Genomic DNA, 22,849 nt, shown 5'->3' with positions numbered 1-22,849 from the left:
GATGATACTCGCACACTTTTACTGAAGGAACATTTACACTGCAGGACTTTTACTGTAACAGAGTATTTGTACAGTGTGGTGTTAGGACTTTTACTGTAACAGAGTATTTGTACAGTGTGGTGTTAGGACTTTTACTGTAACAGAGTATTTGTACAGTGTGGTGTTAGGACTTTTACTGTAACAGAGTATTTGTACAGTGTGGTGTTAGGACTTTTACTGTAACAGAGTATTTGTACAGTGTGGTGTTAGGACTTTTACTGTAACAGAGTATTTGTACAGTGTGGTGTTAGGACTTTTACTGTAACAGAGTATTTGTACAGTGTGGTGTTAGGACTTTTACTGTAACAGAGTATTTGTACAGTGTGGTGTTAGGACTTTTACTGTAACAGAGTATTTGTACAGTGTAGTGTTAGGACTTTTACTGTAACAGAGTATTTGTACAGTGTAGTGTTAGGACTTTTACTGTAAGAGTTTTTGTACAGTGTGGTGTTAGGACTTTTACTGTAACAGAGTATTTGTACAGTGTGGTGTTAGGACTTTTACTGTAACAGAGTATTTGTACAGTGTGGTGTTAGGACTTTTACTGTAACAGAGTATTTGTACAGTGTGGTGTTAGGACTTTTACTGTAACAGAGTATTTGTACAGTGTAGTGTTAGGACTTTTACTGTAACAGAGTATTTGTACAGTGTGGTGTTAGGACTTTTACTGTAAGAGAATTTGTACAGTGTGGTGTTAGGACTTTTACTGTAACAGAGTATTTGTACAGTGTGGTGTTAGGACTTTTACTGTAACAGAGTATTTGTACAGTGTAGTGTTAGGACTTTTACTGTAACAGAGTATTTGTACAGTGTAGTGTTAGGACTTTTACTGTAACAGAGTATTTGTACAGTGTGGTGTTAGGACTTTTACTGTAACAGAGTATTTGTACAGTGTGGTGTTAGTGTAGTATATCTCAATACTTCTTCCAGCGCCGGCTTGCTTCTTACTTTAAACTACGACCCTCGTAACAACGTGGAGAGACTGGAGAGCTGCCTGGGCCTCTCGTCAGAGCCTTGAGAGGAGGAAGCTGCTGCTTAGCATCAAACCAATTAGCAGTAAGTGGGAGGATTAGGGCTGATCTCCCGTTAATGGGATCAGAGCCGATCACAGCTTTAGGATCAAGAGTCCCAGCTCGCTCACATTCACACTTTTCTTCTGCAGGAAAATATCAGCGTGGAGGAGCCCACTGCCGGTCTGCCCACGGCTTTTATGTGAATATTTGGTTTTATTTGATGGCAGACCCCTCTGCCCCCCCAGCAGTATGGACTGTCCGCACCTGCAGCACGGCATTATGGGTCTGAAACCAGGAGTTCTGGCCGAGGCGTGTTCAGCTTCTTTCTGGAACGGATTAAAACTGTGAAACTCTGACGGATTCTCAAAACTGCTCGCCGCAAAAAGGAAACTGAGACCTGGAACTGTTTTCTTTTATCTCATATCTTATATATCTATAACTGATAGCTGGTTTCTCAGTGATCGTTTGTATTGATTTCAGTCGTGTGTTTTGATCAAACCAAGAGGTTAAAATGCCGTTCATGCCGGTGAAGTTCAACCTGCAGAAGCGGGTGAAGCTGGCGCAGGGCCTGTGGATGATCTACTGGCTCTCGGTCATCGTGGGGATCCTCATCTTCAGCCTCGGCATCTTCTTCAAGATCGAGCTGCGGAAGAGAAGCGAGATGATGGACAGCAACGAGAGCCACTTAGTGCCCAACCTGCTGATCCTGGTGGGCTTGTTGGCCTGCGGGCTCAACGCCTTTGGAGGGAAGGTGTGCCACGACTCTCTGGACCCCATGAAGTTTGCCAAGTGGAAGCCGATGCTGCGCTCGTACCTGCTGCTGTGCTGCGGCTTCAACGGGCTGCTGCTGCTCACGGCGCTGCTCTGCTTCCTCATGCAGTTCGCCGTGTACCTGACGCTCGCCGAGGGCCTGAAGAACAGCATCAAGTTCTACAAGGACACAGACACGCCCGGGCGCTGCTTCATGAAGAGGACGCTGGACATGACGCAGATCGAGTTTCGCTGCTGCGGAAACAACAACTTCAGGGACTGGTTCGAGGTGCAGTGGATCAGCAACCGCTACCTGGACATGAGCAACGACCTGGTCAAAGAGTGAGTACACCCAGACCCGACAGTCAGCCAATCGTGTTTGGGTCAAATGTCTTTATTACATCTGGCACATTATAAAACAAATAAGATTCTAGAAGTCAATCAAGTTTATTGGTGTTTTAAGCCCCCAACGTTTTCTTCCAGGCAGTGCTGCCTGGAAGGCACTAGGGTTAGGCAATGGTTATGGTTATGGTTAAGTTTGGGTTAAGTTTGGGTTAGGGTTATGGTTATGGTTAAGGTTATGGTTAAGGTTTGTGGTTAAGGTTATGGTTAGGTTTAGGTTTAGGTGCCTTGAAGTCAACGGTCACAGCGCTGCCTGGAAGGAGACGTTGGGGGCTTAAAACACCATCGAGCGCCAATCAAGTGTTTGGGTTAAATGTCTTTATTACATCATGCACTTTATAAATAGAATAAGATTAATTTATTGTTTCACTTCATACCTTTCCTGTAACGTCCTGAAGAAGGCTGGCAGCCGAAACGTGACAAAGTAAAGTTTTTAATCTTATTTTTGTCCGACTGTGCTTTTGATTGGTTCACACCGTCCTACCAAAGAGCTTTCACAAAGACTAGTTCCAAGAAGCTCGTCTTTGGTATTTCATTGGATATTTTTCAGTTTTCTGATGTTTTATAGACCGGACATTTAATCGACTAATCAAAAAGAAATCGGTAATGAAAACAACCATTTGTTGCAGCTCTAGAATCAGTTCATCCAGAATAATAATGACAAATATCATGACATCCTGACATGACTTTGTATGTTAACAAAGATCGTAACAGAGACACTTTGGTTCAGTCATCTGATCCTGTTATTGGTTTATCTTGTCTTGCTTAAATGTTTTTTTTTATCATTTTTTTATTGAGAAAGGCACAAGATGAACAACATTAAACATCACAGTTTTAGCCCTTTTCTTTTCTTCAGCCCCCCTATCCCTTAACACACACACACACACACACACACACACACACACACACACACACACAATGTAAGCCAATCCAAAACTCCAACCAGACCAACCCCCCACCCTAGATCTCTCCCACCAAAAACAAAACAAAAGACACGGACCACTCCATCGAAACAATTTCAAGAAGTGGTTGGCCCATTGCTGCCAGGTTAAGGTATGTGACGGCTTTCCTTAGAGAAGAGTCCTGCACACTGACCATTACGCAAGCAATAATCTATTTAGAAAAATATGTTTCGTTGTATTTTTCTAAATAGATTATTGCTTGCGTAATGGTCAGTGTGCAGGACTCTTCTCTAAGCTTTTGATTATATCTTAGGCACCTGCCCGACAACGGAGGTGTGCAAAAAAGCCTTCTTACATTTCTGACTTTCCTGCCAAGTTAACTTCTGTCTTCAGTTTCTGTGGCTCATATGAGTCTCAGAGCTCCGCGGCCGGCAGAGAGAGAGTTTGGTTGAAGGGGGTCAGTGGAGGATCAATGAGGGATTTAAGGAGGGAAAAGTTACTGTGCAGAGGTCGATGTACCAGCTTCTCCTCTCTAAGTCTATAATCTCTCAGGATCTGATTTCCACCTCGCTGCGGGTTACACGCCCGCTAACATGACAAGGTTAAACCAAACCAGTCGCCTGAGTGAGCATTTGATTCTCTGCTGAAAAACAATACGGGCGCCTAGGTAGCTCACCTGGTAGAGCAGGTGCCTATATGCAGAGGCTCAGTCCTCGACGTAGCTGCTCAGGGTTCAAGTCTGACCTGCGGCCATTTGCTGCATGTCTTCCCCCTCTCTCTCCCCCCTTTCCTGTCTACAGCTGTCCTGTCTATTAAAGGCCCTCATACTCTGCTTCTGACTGGCTAGTAGTCCTTACCTAGGTACTGTCAGGACACGCCCTCATACTCTGCTTCTGACTGGCTAGTAGTCCTTACCTAGGTACTGTCAGGACCCTCATACTCTGCTTCTGACTGGCTAGTAGTCCTTACCTAGGTACTGTCAGGACCCTCATACTCTGCTTCTGACTGGCTAGTAGTCCTTACCTAGGTACTGTCAGGGCCCTCATACTCTGCTTCTGACTGGCTAGTAGTCCTTACCTAGGTACTGTCAGGGCACGCCCTCATACTCTGCTCCTGACTGGCTAGTAGTCCTTACCTAGGTACTGTCAGGGCACGCCCTCATACTCTGCTTCTGACTGGCTAGTAGTCCTTACCTAGGTACTGTCAGGGCCCTCATACTCTGCTTCTGACTGGCTAGTAGTCCTTACCTAGGTACTGTCAGGGCACGCCCTCATACTCTGCTCCTGACTGGCTAGTAGTCCTTACCTAGGTACTGTCAGGACCCTCATACTCTGCTTCTGACTGGCTAGTAGTCCTTACCTAGGTACTGTCAGGACCCTCATACTCTGCTTCTGACTGGCTAGTAGTCCTTACCTAGGTACTGTCAGGACCCTCATACTCTGCTTCTGACTGGCTAGTAGTCCTTACCTAGGTACTGTCAGGGCCCGCCCTCATACTCTGCTTCTGACTGGCTAGTAGTCCTTACCTAGGTACTGTCAGGGCACGCCCTCATACTCTGCTTCTGACTGGCTAGTAGTCCTTACCTAGCTACTGTCAGGGCCCTCATACTCTGCTTCTGACTGGCTAGTAGTCCTTACCTAGGTACTGTCAGGGCCCTCATACTCTGCTTCTGACTGGCTAGTAGTCCTTACCTAGCTACTGTCAGGACACGCCCTCATACTCAAAATCCGGGAACATTTTCAGCTCAGAAGCAGAAATACCTCCAAAACAGGTAATGCTTTTATCTTTGTAAACTTAAAACGGGGACACTGCCCCACTAGACCTAGAGCTGTACTGGGGCACAGCCCCCTCTAGGGGGGTCCATGGGCATGCCCCCTGTAAGAAAATGTTGTCTATTTTAACGTTTAAATGCATCAATCTCAGGCATATGCCTATTTTTTTTTAAAGTAAGTGCTGTAGTACAACTAACAGGAGACAAGTTATAATTGAGGTAAGTTTGGAGACACTGTGTGTGTGTGTGTGTGTGCGTGTGTGTGCGTGCGTGCGTGTGTGTGTGTGTGTGTGTATGCGTGTGTGTCTGTGTGTGTCTGTGTGTGTGTGTCTGTGTGTGTCTGTGTGTGCGTGTGTGTGCGTGCGTGTGTGTGTGTGTCTGTGTGTGTGTCTGTGTGTGTGTGTGTGTATGTCTGTGTCTCTGTGTGTGTGTGTGTGTGGGTGTGTGTGTGTGTGTGTGTGTGTGTGTGTGTGTGTGTGTGTGTGTGTGTCTGTGTCTCTGTGTGTGTGGGTCTCTGTGTGTGTGTGTGTGTGTGTGTGTGTGTGTGTGTGTGTGTGTGTGTGTGTGTGTGTGTGTGTGTGTGTGTGTGTGTGTGTGTGTGTGTGTGTGTGTGTGTCTGTGTGTGTGTGTCTGTGTGTGTATGTCTGTGTCTCTGTGTGTGACTGTGTGTGTGTGTATGTCTGTGTCTCTGTGTGTGTCTGTGTGTGTGTGCGTGTGTGTGTGTGTGTGTGTGTGTCTGTGTCTGTGTGTGTGTGTGTGTGTGTGTGTGTATATGTCTGTGTCTCTGTATGTGTGTGTGTGTGTGTGTGTGTGTGTGTGTGTGTGTGTGTGTGTGTGTGTGTGTGTGTGTGTGTGTGTGTGTGTGTGTGTGTGTGTGTCTGTGTCTCTGTTACTACGGTAGGAAAGATGCGTCGTTTGTGATTTAATAACATTTCATTGTAGAGTAATTGATGACGGAAGTTTGAATCTGTGAATGTCTTTCTAACTGTATTGAAGTTGAGCTCTGAGCAGCGCTGCTCTGGCTGTCTGGAGCCTGCACGTGTAGGGTGTGCAGCTATACGTTTGGTCAGTGTTTTCTTTCTTTCATTCCAATTTCGGGTCTGTCAGTCACAGTGAAAACTGAGGACATTTCAGGGGACAGCTGCAGCTGGGGACAGGTCACCAAAACCGGGGACGTCTGGTCACCCTACGTTAAGCTCAGGACGCAGCCACGGTGTCTCTGCTGAATAGTCTCAGGAAGGAACTGGTTAGGAAGTAAATGAAGTTAACTGTTGACACAACACAGTACCGTGAGATATTTAAATGAGCTGATACATGGTTAAACCTGATTGGCTCTTACCAGTGTATCTCTGTGTGGACTTGGTCCACAGCAATCCCACCAATCAGTCCCAAAACCTCCCAGTTAGAGAGGAAATGATCTAACATATTCTTTATAAAACCTCCCAGTTAGAGAGGAAATGATCAAATATATTCTTAGATCATTTCCTCTGGGAGGAACCTGGGAGGTTTTGGGACTGATTGGTGGGATTGCTGTGGACCAAGTACACACTGAGATACACTGGTAAGAGCCAATCAGATTTAACCATGTATCAGCTCATTTAAATATCTCACGTTACTGTGTTGTGTCAACAGTTAACTTCATTTAATATTGGATGAGGAGTTTTCTTTTGCGGGGTGTAAATGTTCCACCAGAACCAGTTCCTTCCTGAGACTATTCAGCAGTGACACCGTGGCTGCGTCCTGAGCTTAGACCGTTGTGATTGGTTTAAAGAAATGCAAACAACCCACAGCGTTTTATTCTCCTATCCCAGAATGCATCTGTGGTGTAGCCAGACCTTCCTCCACAGCGCTGTGGTGGTTTCAGGTCTGAAGCGTGTTGTAGCGCCATGTTTGCGTGACTCCATCTCGTGTCTCTGTGTTAATGAGCTTAAGAGATAAAACTCTCTCTCTCTGAGATGATTATTTCTCATTATCCAGTTTTAACCTCCTGAGAGCCATCAGGCCACGCCCACTGCATGTTCCTGCCAATCACTCACAGGCCTTATCACCAGTAACATCCCACAGTGTCACATGACCAGTTGTCCTTTTGTTAACTCTTACAACAGATAGTCAATGATGCTTTGTTTATACAGCACATTTACATGATGATTAATCATCCCTTAAAGAAAATATAAAATGGCTAAAATAGAATAACACCGGTATTAAATACAAGAATAAAAGTTACAGTGCAGTGTAAGAAAAGAACAATTACTTAAAGAAAGGCAGCATCTTCGGCCTTGATTTAGGGTCCAGGGTTTGAGTCCGACATGTGGCGGTTTTCCTGCATGTCTTCCCCCCTCTTTCTCTCTTTTCATATCTTAGCTTTCCTCTCTAATAAGGACAGAAATGCCCAAAAATTAGAAGAAAGTGTGAGTTGCAGCGGACTTGCAGTTTTCTAAGAGTTTGTTTCAGATGTGACAAATGGGGGCTCGTCTGTCACAAGACAAAATAAACATATTATATTATATTACAAATATATATATATATATATTCCAAAAAGATTTCAAAACACTGATTCTGATTTTGTAATTGTCTTAATGTGGCTGTTGAAGTTCAGCTTTGAGTCCATGACTACACCAAGATTTCTGCCTTTGTCTGTTTTTAACATTGCCAATTGAAGGTGAGCGCTGACTTTTAATCATTCCTCTTTGGCTCCAAAACCAACTACCTTATTTTGGTTTTGATTTAATTTAAGAAACTTCTGGAACATCTAATCATGAGCGATGTGATGAGGCCCCAGAATGGAGCCTTGAGGAACTCCGCACGTCATATATGTCCGCTCAGATGCGTAATTAACTACAGACACAAAGTAGTCCCTGTTCTTTAAGTAGGATTCAAACCACTTTAGTAGGCTACTGTGCCAGAAAGTCCAACGCAGTTTTCCAATTGGTCAAATGCAGCACTGAGAATCAGGAATACTTAAAGTCCTTGCACACTGAGTCCGATGGATAATCCAAAATGGAGTCTTGAAGCAGTAAGGATGATTTTATTGTCCTCTGTCTTCTTAAAAAGAGAAAAAGAAACGGGAAACATTGGGTCCATCCAAAACTGAGATTGTTCCACCTCCTTATCAAGGAGCTGTGGGATTATGCCCATCCATCCATGTCAGCGCCTCACTTTGATGCTTTGCTAGCGATGCTGGAGACACATTAAAATGAAGAACACCAACTGATCCTGAACAGAGGCTGGCACTAAGTGTCAAAACACCTCAAAGTGTTTCCTACGGATGCAAAAAAAACAGAAAGAAAAGTTTCCGCGCCAGTGTGTAAACATTATTGACACAATGTGAGGTCATATTTATTTTTTGGTGTGCGAAACTTTCAGCAAATATTTCAAACTCATTGTGCAAGGACCATAAGACTAAACTTTTGACCCTGTAGAGTTTAGAGTTCAGAGAGCTTCACTGGCCCTCATGGGGAAATTGATCTGCAGTTGGCGGTACAAAAAACAACAAAACAAAATTAGGGAATGCAATTTCTGAAGAAATTTTGAAGACATTTTCTGAAGAAATTGCGGTGTGAATGCTGTATGTTGAAACGCTGACACTACACTGGAGTGCTGACTTGATTTTTGTAAGAAGAAGGTGAAGTAGTGAGAATAGTTGAAAAAGTGGGAATGGGTTTAATTGGCATGAATGTCTTTGAAAAGTTGAATAATACCCAGAATGTTTGAAAGATGTGGAATATAATGATATACTATTTGTAGTTAATTTTAAGATGATGATAAATGGGATTACTGGCTTCAATTTGGATAAAGAAGCAGCTAAAGGAGAATGAATGAGTCTGAAAAGTGGGAAATGTGTCCTATTAGGTAATCTCAATCAACTGACACAGACACATGTACAAATACACACACACACACACACACACACACACAAGAGGAGGGGAAGAGGAGAAGAAAAGGAGAGGAGGAGAGGAAGAAAGGAGGTGTTGTCAGCTAACATGATGTCATGATGGACTAACTGACAAACTGACTGACTCTGACCTGAAACTGACCTCAGGCCTTAACGCCAAGACGAGGCTCTGGCACACCTTTGATGGTCCTGCTTCTAGCTCGAAAACCCTAACTCCTATCGCTTAATGTTTAATACTGTGGGAGATATACATATACACACACACACACACACACACACACACACACACACACACACACACACACACACACACACACATACACACACTTAATTGCACATTAACAAACGAAAATGTTTGTTTTTGCTCCTAATCTCCACCCAGAGGCAAGAGTGAGTGGTCAGAGTTTAAAGCTTTAGTTAGTAACTTTTTGATATTAATGAGCATCCGTTACATTCAAGCCAAATGAGTTGCTACAAAGCTAATTAAGACTATCAGCTCCACACAACTCTCTCTGGATTTCTCAGTGTGACTATGTTCAGAGGATTGGAACCTTATAAATAAGAACCTTCGTTTCACAATCTCACAGCCCGTGGTCAGTCTACCTCGGATGGTTTGGACATTATAGGTAATAATCTAAATCCTTACTGAGAAAATAAACAGGACTTTTACTTCCAGAACCTCACTGTTGAGCTCTATTAAAGACCTTAAGTGAGAGTTTGGGGGATTTGAGGGTTCGGAGGGTTTGAGGGTTCGAGAGTTCGAGAGTTCGAGGGTTCGAGGGTTTGACCATTAACTGTGTCCGTCTCTGTCCTGCAGTCGTGTCCTGAGTAACGTGGAAGGGAAGTACCTGATGGACAGTGTCCCGTTCAGCTGCTGTAACCCGGGGTCACCGCGGCCCTGCATCCAGCACCACCTGACCAATAACTCCGCCCACTACGACTACGACCACCGCATCGAGGAGCTCAACATCTGGACCCGCGGCTGCCGAGAGGCGCTCTTCTCTTACTTCAGCAGCATGATGAACAGCATCAGCGTGCTCATCCTCGCCACCATTATCCTGGAGGTAAGGCTCCACCCACAACACGCTGCAGCCAATCAGCATCCAGCCTGATCCCTGCTGTTGCCTAGATTCCAGTTCAGACAGATGATTCACAACAAGACGAGTGGAAACTTGTCAGCTTTTGTCAGGCTTTTTAAGCTTTTTCTCAACACTTTTTTTGCCATTCTTGTGCCTCCTTCTCTGTCACTCTCTCTCTGTTTTAGCATTTTGTCTTCTCTCGTTCTAAAACCTCTGGAGACCAGCTGAGATGGGCTAAAACAGTTTCATCTCATCACAAATCTTTGGTCTGAACTGGACTTAAAGGGACAGTCCAAAATTAAGTGAAATGTTTTTCTTGTCTTCCTCTCTGAATTAGATGTTAAATGTCTAATGTTGTTTTGTCTGAAACCCAAAGATATTCATATTCAAAATATTCATTTTTGTCGATCGACTAATCAATTAGTCAACTAACCATTGCAGCTTTAGATATCTACACAGGTAAAAGCCATATCTATCATCAGGAACATTAGTTTTGTCAGGGCGTTGGTGACAGAAGAATCCTGAGACAGAAACAGGAAACAGGTCTTTCAGTGATTCTCCTAAATTGACTGCTTTAACGTGGTGGGCGGGTTGGGGATTACAAGGAAACAGGTGTACATGTCCTGAAGAAGTTAAGGAGAAAACACAAGACTTTCACCAGGAAACAGGTGTTCATGTCCTGAAGAAGTTAAGGAGAAAACACAAGACTTTCACCAGGAAACAGGTGTTCATGTCCTGAAGAAGTTAAGGAGAAAACACAAGACTTTCACCAGGAAACAGGTGTTCATGTCCTGAAGAAGTTAAGGAGAAAACACAAGACTTTCACCAGGAAACAGGTGTTCATGTCCTGAAGAAGTTAAGGAGAAAACACAAGACTTTCACCAGGAAACAGGTGTTCATGTCCTGAAGAAGTTAAGGAGAAAACACAAGACTTTCACCCAGGAAACAGGTGTTCATGTCCTGAAGAAGTTAAGGAGAAAACACAAGACTTTCACCCAGGAAACAGGTGTTCATGTCCTGAAGAAGTTAAGGAGAAAACACAAGACTTTCACCCAGGAAACAGGTGTTCATGTCCTGAAGAACTTAAGGAGAAAACACAAGACTTTCACCAGGAAACAGGTGTTCATATCCTGAAGAAGTTAAGGAGAAAACACAAGACTTTCACCCAGGAAACAGGTGTTCATGTCCTGAAGAAGTTAAGGAGAAAACACAAGACTTTCACCCAGGAAACAGGTGTTCATGTCCTGAAGAAGTTAAGGAGAAAACACAAGACTTTCACCCAGGAAACAGGTGTTCATGTCCTGAAGAAGTTAAGGAGAAAACACAAGACTTTCACCCAGGAAACAGGTGTTCATGTCCTGAAGAAGTTAAGGAGAAAACACAAGACTTTCACCAGGAAACAGGTGTTCATGTCCTGAAGAAGTTAAGGAGAAAACACAAGACTTTCACCCAGGAAACAGGTGTTCATGTCCTGAAGAAGTTAAGGAGAAAACACAAGACTTTCACCCAGGAAACAGGTGTTCATGTCCTGAAGAAGTTAAGGAGAAAACACAAGACTTTCACCAGGAAACAGGTGTTCATGTCCTGAAGAAGTTAAGGAGAAAACACAAGACTTTCACCAGGAAACAGGTGTTCATGTCCTGAAGAAGTTAAGGAGAAAACACAAGACTTTCACCCAGGAAACAGGTGTTCATGTCCTGAAGAAGTTAAGGAGAAAACACAAGACTTTCACCCAGGAAACAGGTGTTCATGTCCTGAAGAAGTTAAGGAGAAAACACAAGACTTTCACCCAGGAAACAGGTGTTCATGTCCTGAAGAAGTTAAGGAGAAAACACAAGACTTTCACCCAGGAAACAGGTGTTCATGTCCTGAAGAAGTTAAGGAGAAAAACACAAGACTTTCACCCAGGAAACAGGTGTTCATGTCCTGAAGAAGTTAAGGAGAAAACACAAGACTTTCACCAGGAAACAGGTGTTCATGTCCTGAAAGAAGTTAAGGAGAAAACACAAGACTTTCACCCAGGAAACAGGTGTTCATGTCCTGAAGAAGTTAAGGAGAAAACACAAGACTTTCACCCAGGAAACAGGTGTTCATGTCCTGAAGAAGTTAAGGAGAAAACACAAGACTTTCACCAGGAAACAGGTGTTCATGTCCTGAAGAAGTTAAGGAGAAAACACAAGACTTTCACCAGGAAACAGGTGTTCATGTCCTGAAGAAGTTAAGGAGAAAACACAAGACTTTCACCAGGAAACAGGTGTTCATGTCCTGAAGAAGTTAAGGAGAAAACACAAGACTTTCACCAGGAAACAGGTGTTCATGTCCTGAAGAAGTTAAGGAGAAAACACAAGACTTTCACCAGGAAACAGGTGTTCATGTCCTGAAGAAGTTAAGGAGAAAACACAAGACTTTCACCCAGGAAACAGGTGTTCATGTCCTGAAGAAGTTAAGGAGAAAACACAAAACTTTCACCCAGGAAACAGGTGTTCATGTCCTGGAAGTCTCCTAAAGAGGCGGTGGCAGTGGATAAACCCACGGGACACACAGACAGTAAGTTACTCTGAGAAAGACAGTTACTCTGAGACAGGAAGTTACTCTGACTCGGGATGTCTCACTTCCAAACCGTCTCTAATTAAAAAAAAAACGAATCCACAAACACTCTTTGTGATGAGAGTTGTTTGGTATTCCTGATGCACCTTGTTGATGACTTGAACTACCCGACACTTTACCTCTGATGTCATACCTCCTGATCGTGTAGAGAAAGCATTTGATTGGACAGGAGCGGCAGCGGGCGTGGCTGTTCCAGAAAAAGCACAGCAGCAGAGTTTATTAGGAAACCTAAACCTGCCTCTCACCTGCTGCTGTTTTTAATCTTGGAGGACTTTCTCTGGGAGGTGAACGCAGGATACCTTCTGGTCTTAATCTTTTAAAAGGGGATAATGGCAGCACACCTGCAGCAAGTTACCCAAAGCAACTTTACATGTCCAAGGTTAACAGTATAATTGATTAGGGATTGATTAGCGTTAGCGCTGATGACGAACCCAACCAGATTTAGCTCTGCTGCTGCACACACCAGACTCTTTAAATGTCCTTTTCAGAGCAGAGCAGATAGCCTTTATTGTCATTTAACTGTACATACAGAGTGCACATAAGAACAAAATGTCCTTCCACTAGCTCTTAAATAATGCCTTCACTATAAAAAATGCCCCATGCAAATACAGTTATTACACATGTTTATAAATAGCCTACAGTTATTGCACGTTTATAAATAGTTATTGCACATTTATGAATAAGTACAACTATTGCACGTTTATGAATAAGTAGTTATTGCACGTTTATAAATAAGTACAGTTATTACACATTTATAAATAAGTACAGTTATTACACATGTTTATAAATAATTAGTTATTTCACATGATAATAAATAAGTACAATTATTACACATGATAATAAATAAGTAATTACACATGTTTATAAATAAGTAGTTATGACACGTTTATAAATAAGTAATTATTACCCATGTTTATAAATAAGTAGTTATTACACATGTTTATAAATAAGTAGTGCACATGTTTATAAATAAGTAGTAGTTATTACACGTTGATAAATAAGTAGTTATTACACATGTTTATAAATAAGTAGTTATTACACATGTTTATAATAATAAATAAGTACAGTTATTGCACATTTATAAATAAGTACAGTTATTACACATTTATAAAAAAGTACTTATTACACGTTTATAAATAAGTACAGTTATTGCACATTTATAAATAAGTAGTTATTACACACATTTGTAAATAAGTAGTTGTTACACATGTTTATAAATAAGTAGTTATTACACATGATAATAAATAAGTAGTTATTACACATGTTTATAAATAAGTACAGTTATTGCACATTTATAAATAAGTAGTTATTACACGTTTATAAATAAGTACAGTTATTGCACATTTATAAATAAGTAGTTATTGCACATTTATAAATAGTTATTGCATGTTTATAAATAAGTAGTTATTACACATGTTTATATATAAGTAATTATTGCACATTTATAAATAAGTACAGTTATTGCACATGTTTATAAATAAGTATAGTTATTACACGTTTATAAATAAGTAGTTATTGCACATTTATAAATAAGTACAGTTATTACACGTTGATAAATAAGTAGTTATTACACGTTGATAAATAAGTAGTTATTACACTTGTTTATAAATAAGTAGTTATTACACATTTATAAATAAGTAGTTATTGCACGTTTATAAATAAGTTATTTCACCTTCATAAATAAGTACAGTTATTACACGTTTATAAATAAGTAATTATTGCACATTTATAAATAAGTACAGTTATTGCACATGTTTATAAATACATATAGTTATTACACGTTTATAAATAAGTACAGTTATTGCACATTTATAAATAAGTACAGTTATTACACATGTTTATAAATAAGTAATTATTGCACATTTATAAATAAGTAGTTATTGCACATGTTTATAAATAAGTACAGTTATTACACATTTATAAATAAGTAATTATTGCACATGTTTATAAATAAGTAGTTATTGCACATGTTTATAAATAAGTACAGTTATTGCACATTTATAAATAAGTACAGTTATTACACATTGATAGTTATTACACATGTTTATAAATAAGTAGTTATTGCACGTTTATAAATAAGTTGTTATTGCACATTTATAAATAAGTACAGTTATTGCACGTGTTTATAAATACATATAGTTATTACACGTTTATAAATAAGTACAGTTATTGCATATTTATAAATAAGTACGGTTATTACACGTTGATAAATAAGTAGTTATTACACGTTTAGAAATAAGTACAGTTATTACATGTTTATAAATAAGTACTTATTACACACGTTTATAAATAAGTACAGTTATTACACGTTTTTAAATAACTGCAGTTATTACGTGTTTAGAAATAAGTACAGTTATTACACATGTTTAAACATAAGTACAGTTATTGCACATTTATAAATAAGTAGTTATTGTACATTTATAAATAAGTACAGTTATTACACGTTGATAAATAAGTACAGTTATTACACGTTGATAAAAAAGTACTTATTACACACGTTTATAAATAAGTACAGTTATTACACATGTTTATAAATAAGTACAGTTATTACACATTTATAAATAAGTAGTTATTACACATGATAATAAATAAATACAGTTATTACACATGTTTATAAATAAGTACAGTTATTGCACATGTTTATAAATAAGTATAGTTATTACACGTTTATAAATAAGTACAGTTATTACATGTTTATAAATAAGTACTAATTACACACGTTTATAAATAAGTACAGTTATTACACATGTTTAAACATAAGTACAGTTATTACATGTTTATAAATAGTTATTACACATGTTTATAAATAAGTACAGTTATTAAACATTTATAAATAAGTAGTTATTACACATGATAATAAATAAATACAGTTATTACACATGTTTATAAATAAGTACAGTTATTGCACGTTTTTTAAATAAGTAGTTATTACACGTGAATAAATAAGTACAGTTATTACATGTTGATAAATAAGTACAGTTATTACATGTTGATAAATAAGTACAGTTATTACACGTTGATAAATAAGTACAGTTAATGCATATTTATAAATAAGTACAGTTATTACACGTTTATAAATAAGTACAGTTATTACATGTTTATAAATAAGTAGTTATTACACACTTTATAAATAAGTACAGATATTACACGTTTATAAATAACTACAGTTATTACACGTTTATAAAGAAGTACAGTTATTACACACGTTTAAACATAAGTACAGTTATTGCACATTTATAAATAAGTACAGTTATTACACGTTGATAAATAAGTAGTTATTACACATTGATAAATAAGTAGTTATATATAAATAAATAAATAAATTGTTATTGCACGTTTATAAATAAGTAGTTATTACACATGTTTATATATAAGTAATTATTGCACATTTATAAATAAGTAGTTACTGCACATTTATAAATAGTTATTGCATATTTATAAATAAGTACAGTTATTACACATTTATAAATAAGTAGTTATTGCACTTTTATAAATAAGTTGTTATTTCACGTTTATAAATAAGTAGTTATTACACGTTTATAAATAAGTAATTATTGCACATTTATAAATAAGTAGTTATTGCACATGTTTATAAATAAGTACAGTTATTACACGTTGATAAATAAGTACAGTTATTACACATTTATAAATAAGTAGTTATTGCACTTTTATAAATAAGTTGTTATTTCACGTTTATAAATAAGTAGTTATTACACGTTTATAAATAAGTAATTATTGCACATTTATAAATAAGTACAGTTATTGCACATGTTTATAAATAAGTATAGTTATTACACGTTTATAAATAAGTACAGTTATTACATGTTGATAAATAAGTACAGTTATTACACGTTGATAAATAAGTAGTTATTACACATGTTTATAAATAAGTACAGTTAATGCATATTTATAAATAAGTACAGTTATTACACGTTTATAAATAAGTACAGTTATTGCACGTTTATGAATAAGTAAAGTTATTGCATACTTTATAAATAAGTACAGTTATTACACGTTTATAAATAACTACAGTTATTACACGTTTATAAAGAAGTACAGTTATTACACACGTTTAAACATAAGTACAGTTATTGCACATTTATAAATAAGTACAGTTATTACACGTTGATAAATAAGTAGTTATTACACATTGATAAATAAGTAGTTATTACACATTGATAAAAAAGTACTTATTACACACGTTTATAAATAAATACAGTTATTACACATGTTTATAAATACGTACAGTTATTACACATTTAAAATAAGTAGTTATTACATATGATAATAAATAAGTACAGTTATTGCACGTTTATAAATAAGTACAGTTATTACACATGTTTATAAATAAGTACAGTTATTGATGTATCACAGTCCAGTTCCTGAGCAGAGTTTCTGCAGGTTTTCTTGACTCTTGATTCTGGTGCTGAGATGGCAGCGTGCTAAGCTGCCAAGCAGTGGTCAGGCTCACCGAGGATCAGGAACTATTCTGGGGGAGTTAAATCTATTCTGGGGGGTTAATCTGCCGGCAGCAGCAACATGTTGTATTCTGGGAAGATCAAGAGCAGTTTCTGAGAGAGAGAAAAGGTTGGTTATGTGCGTCGAACAACAAGTTTGACCTGAACATCACGACAGGTGGCGGATTTAAGAACAACATCCTGAACTCAATCACTCTGTTTGAAGGAACTTTAATGATCCTGCTGCTGCAGTTTTCAGCGCTGATCCAGAATGAATATCTGCTGAACAAAGCTCAGGGTGGAGATGTGGGGTAACGGTCTCAGTTTTTGTTTAATTTGTTTTAAATATGGGGGAAATTCTGCATCTGCGAATTCCGTGTGACGGTTCTAATCAGGATCAAATATCAACACTGTACTCCCCCAAAAAACTCCCCCATAAGTGATTTATTCCAGCATCATTCTGAACTATATTTAGGTTTGTAGTGTTAGTGTTAGTGTTAGTAGTTATGACGGGAGCAAAGCAGGAAGTAAGGTGAGGAAGTATAGATTTAGATATGAGGTCGTATTTCCTGCCACTGCTAGGGGCGCTCATTTCTGAAAAGTCTCCTGTCAGTCGTATTAGAGGGGGGGAACAACCCACCCATATCCTCGGATGGTTTGGCACTCTTATACTTCCTCACCTTACTTCCTGCTTTGCTCCCGTCAGAACTACTACGGCCACTAGAGGGCGCCGCCACTACAGACCTAAATATAGGTCAGAACTACTACGACCACTAGAGGGCTCCACCACTACAGACCTAAATATAGGTCAGAACTACTACGACCACTAGAGGGCTCCACCTCTACAGACCTAAATATAGGTCAGAACTACTACGACCACTAGAGGGCTCCACCTCTACAGACCTAAATATAGGTCAGAACTACTACGACCACTAGAGGGCTCCACCTCTACAGACCTAAATATAGGTCAGAACTACTACGACCACTAGAGGGCTCCACCTCTACAGACCTAAATATAGGTCAGAATGATGCTGGAACAAACCACTGATGGGACAGTAAACTGAATATCTTTGAGTTGTGGACAAAACAAGACTTTTGAGGACGCCATCTTGGGCTTTGGGAAACACTGATCCACATTTTTCACCATTTAAAATCATATATAATAACCCTATGTTTGTGTTTTTGTGTGTCAGTCGGCGGACATGGCGGGGTTAAAGTACCTGACCACGGCTCTGCAGACGATGGAGGACCCGGAGAACCCCGAGTGTGAGAGCGACGGCTGGTTGCTGGAGAAAGGCGTGAAGGAGACGTTCGGCGAGCTTTTCTCCAAGATGAAGACACTTGGGAAGAAAAACCAGGTGGACGAGGGCGGGGACGCTGAGGCCACCACCTGAGAGCCCCGCCCTCCACAAAGGACTGAGGTCTCCCCCCTCTCCCCCATCCACCCACCTCTCCCCCAGAAAACAGGAGAGGTCTGTACATACTAGGGCTGGGTACCGAACTTCCATACTTTTTAGGCACTGACCGAATTGCCTCCTTAGTATCGAGTATCGAAAAATGCCTTGTCATTCAATACCAAAGTTTAAAATCATCAATCATCAGCGTCAGTGAGCCACTAAGCATACAGCATCCTTCTACCAAGATCTAATCATGTTTGTGATTGGCTGTTTAACGCAGTGGCGTCGGCAGAAATCTATTTCATAGTACGCATAAGAACCTTTTATACAGGAGCTCATATTTGCAGGTGAGTCATGCAAAAGATAAAGCCAAATACACCACACACAGAAACACACACACACACACACACACACACACATTCTCACACAATGTTTATAGTTCCACACAAATAATGTAGTCATATCTGTAGTGACTTTCAACAAAACTTAATAATAAGCCTCTGAGTGTCGGCTAAACTGCGCTGTGCGCTGTGTTACTTTGGATAAAGTGATCCATTTGGATGTGTTGTTAGCTATGTTACTTCAGGTTTTCAGGGTTACGATGGTGGTAACTTCTGACCGCACACATCGCTGACGGGTACCTTTCCGTCTGTATATTTATGTCATCTTCCGAACAACAGTAGTATATTGTTATATGCAGACGACACTCAGCTCCCGGTGTGTAAAATCTAACTCGGGTAACAACAACAACAGAGATACTTGAACAAAAAATGTACGCAGGGTGCGTACAGGATTACAGCAGCCGGCGCCACTGGTCTAAAGTCAGGGACATGCAGGAAAAAGTCAGCTCAGTGTGTGTTGTTGTTTTGAAAGGCTAAACGATGTCACATCAGTGTAAAGAAGCTGAAAAAATATAAAAAAGATTTGTTCCGTGATATATAATGTTCTTATTTCTTTTCATTAAAATGGATTTGATGGGATTGGTATCAAAAAAGTATTGTTCAGTAACAGGTATTGAAGTCACGGTATCGGTACCGGTATTGAAAATGTTTGAACGATACCCAGCCCTAGTACATACGTAAAATACTACAACATGAATACTGCACACAGACACACACACACACACACGTTCAAAGTGAACAAGTCATTTAAAGTTGCTGTGAATGTCGATGTTTTCCAATTTTGTAAATATGTTGAACAGAGTTTATTTTTAAACAGGAGGAACAGAAACCTGCTGCTGTAAATAAAACATCTGGGTTAGGATTTAAAATTATATGCAAATATTAAATTAACTCTGCCCCTCCCCCCTTCTCATTAATGCTTCCGTCTTGTCAGACACCATCAGGCCCGACCGATGCGTCACGCCGTCAGCTTACACGTTGCATTTCATCGCAGTCTGTCCAGTCCAGCAGAGAGCAGAGAAAAAAATATATAGGTAACACTTTCTATGACCTTGTAATCAGATCTAAGCAGATTTTCAGTTTTCAGCAGTGGTCCAGAGTGAAAATCTGCAGAATTGAGTGGACTTTTTTTCTGCTTGGATTGGAGGTGTGTTAACATTCTGAGTTTTATTTTAATTTATTTGAAATCTGCGGAAAATCTGCGGAGAATTCTGCATCTGCATATTCCGTATGGCCCTGCTTATAAGTCATTATAAAATGCTTTATAATTGTTATAAAACAAACTTTTTCAACGCATTATTAGTATGTTTAAAACGCGTTATACACATGAGTGTCATAGAAAGTGTTGCCAAAATATATTTTAAAATTTGAGGGTTTCTTGCCAAACATGTTTATGAGAAAAACAAACATCTATGAATGCATCTATATCAGCTGTTCTTTTGGTATTCGGTCTCAGACATCGAGTCTCGGTCGACCTCTGGTCTTTACCGTCGCTGTCTGACCTCTGACGCGGTTGGTTGACATGGAAACAGACGGCCAAAACATCCTAAAAAACTAGAGTTCTGCCTCCTGCTAGTCAGGACTGTTGCAGTACCTGTCCTGACCAGCAGGAGGCAGATACAGAGGTAAGTACAGCGGTATATACGCGAGTACTTTTCATGCGACTTCTTTAATATTACTTGTACACGGCTTTCTAACAATTCTTCAGTTTTTATGTCCGGTGCACATCTTCTAACTTCTTTACTTTTACACGTTTTGTTTTTTAAGGTTTCTGGATAAAACTGTGCTTTGTGAAAGATCACAGCTTCAGTTTCGTCAGTCGAAGGAACGATAGCTAACGTTAATGCTAACATTTCTAACCTGAAGCATTTTATTGGTATTAGGGCTGGGTTTAAAAAATCGATATTCCGATTCAAATCGATCTCTATTTGAATGATCCGATATCGATCAATAAAATCCTGAGATGGGTCTTTTAAGAGTCTCCGTTTTAACGCTAGAGGGAAGATATTGGTATCATATGAAACTAAATGATTTAAGGATTCCATGTCATCGTAAATAACGCTCCAAAGTTGGGTCAAAATTTGGCGAGGGAAGAACTGGCATGGCCATTTCTTCAGTCATCTGAGAATCTTTTTATATTCAAGCTATATTGATATTGTAACTGAAGTATCCCTAGTGGAACTGATATAGAATCAAATCAAATTAGAAATCAAATCAGGACCTTGTGAATCAGAATCAAATCGATTGAGGAAATCACTGGCAATACCCAGCCCTAATTAGTAGAGTGTGTCCCATGGCGGCCGTCTGGTTCCCTCTCAGAGCGACGCAGGAAAGTTTTTTACCTTCTTCGACACAAAGATGAGAGGTAACGTCAGATCAGCTGTATAGAGTTTAAAGGGTCAGTTTACAGAAGAATTCAGTTTTCAGTTACACGTAATATTTGTATGTTTCTGGGTTTTTTTCTCTGTGAAATGGAGCGTTGTAATGTTTTCAGTTGTTGTGGGTCAGTTGGAGCTTGTAGTCGCTCTGCTGTGTGTACGATAAAACCTATAAAGAGATTGTGACTGACACCAAACTGTCTGACTTGTCTTTTATAATCAATACTTCTCCTAGACATGTAAACACAGGTATACACAAAAGTCATAGTATAGTATGTCGAAAAAAGTCTTAAAAAAGTCATAGTATAGTATGTCGAAAGAGTCATAAAAAAGTCAATGTATAGTATGTCAAAAAGTTATAAAAAGTCATACTATGTTGAAAAAGACAAAAAGTCACAGTATAGTATGTTGACAAAAGTCATAAAAAAGTCATAGTATAGTATGTCGAAAAGTCATAAAAAAGTCACAGTATAGTATGTTGACAAAAGTCATAAAAAAAAGTCATTAAAAAGTCATAAAAAAGTCATAGTATAGTATGTCGAAAAGTCATAAAAAGTCACAGTATAGTATGTTGACAAAAAGTCATAAAAAAAAGTCATTAAAAAGTCATAAAAAAGTCATAGTATAGTATGTCGAAAAGTTATAAAAAGTCATACTATGTTGAAAAAGACAAAAAGTCATAAAAAGTTGATAGTGAACTATTTTTGATTAGGAACCCTCCTATACAAACAATACTGGGTAATACAGACTTAAGAAAATTCATTAACGGTATCCAAAACCCATGGTTAAAATTCCAACTAAAAACATGGAACACAATGAAAGAGCAATATAATTTACAAGATAAACTGAAAGTACTTAAATGGTGTGCCTACGATCCAGAGTTTAAACCCAACCAAATGGATGGTAGCTTTAAAACCTACATAGCCAAAGGTATTACAATATTCTACTCTATAACAGATGCAGGAAAACTGAAGGACTTCCAAACCTTTCAAGAAAAGCATGGCTTAGAAAAGCAGGACTTCTACAGACACCTGCAACTACGCCACTATTTTGATCAATCTATCAAAAACCATATAGACAATGATGATCCCGTGATTAAAGAAGTCTTACTTGGAGCATTCTCTGTATTGATAAAGGGTATTATGTCTAGACTATACAGAGGTTTTATGACTAAAAACACACATTCCACAGAATACGTTGTGTTGGAGACTCTGTGGGAATCAGGAATCTGGTCACTGGCATGTATTGTGGGAGTGTCCAGCAATAGTACAATTCTGGTCTGAGATACATAGCACAATGAGGAATATATTACAAATTAATATACCCTTCCAGTTTAGTTCCTTTGTATTAGGAAATACTGATTTTCATCTAAATGAATGTTCATCTTAACAAGTATTTGTTTGGTGTCAAGTTATCAGCTGGTAGGAAAACTCTTACTAGACACTGGTTACAACCTGACCCTCCCACAACAGAGGAATGGACAGAAATAATCAATAACATATATTTGATGGAAAAAATCACATTTTCACATCGGCTACAAATGAACAAGTTTGTTAAAATATGGGCTGAATGGACTTCATATATACAACAGACACAACCACTGGGAGGGCCTTTTTAAGTGCCCAACTGATTTATATATATATATCATTGTACTGTTGATTTATACGATTATTGGAGAAAATACTGCCAGGTCTCTAAACATGTTTTCTTATCTTTCTCCTGCTTCTTCTTATTTTCATATGCTATAACCCTTATATCCCT

At 38.9% G+C, this 22,849-nt stretch overlaps 1 protein-coding gene across 1 annotated transcript; it reads left to right on the top strand.

Moving 5' to 3' along the window:
• The first annotated feature begins 1,563 nt into the window (after nucleotides 1-1,563).
• On the top strand, nucleotides 1,564-18,306 carry prph2b (peripherin 2b (retinal degeneration, slow)). Its single transcript, XM_078242686.1, has 3 exons — nucleotides 1,564-2,144; nucleotides 9,587-9,833; nucleotides 18,106-18,306. The coding sequence occupies exons 1-3, from the start codon at nucleotides 1,564-1,566 to the stop codon at nucleotides 18,304-18,306; spliced, it is 1,029 nt and encodes a 342-aa protein (XP_078098812.1).
• The last annotated feature ends 4,543 nt before the right edge of the window (nucleotides 18,307-22,849 follow it).

The sequence above is a fragment of the Sander vitreus genome, chromosome 23 (assembly GCF_031162955.1).
Source record: "Sander vitreus isolate 19-12246 chromosome 23, sanVit1, whole genome shotgun sequence".
Classification (NCBI taxonomy): Eukaryota; Metazoa; Chordata; class Actinopteri; order Perciformes; family Percidae; genus Sander; species Sander vitreus.
This window is presented reverse-complemented; position numbering and strand designations above follow the sequence as displayed.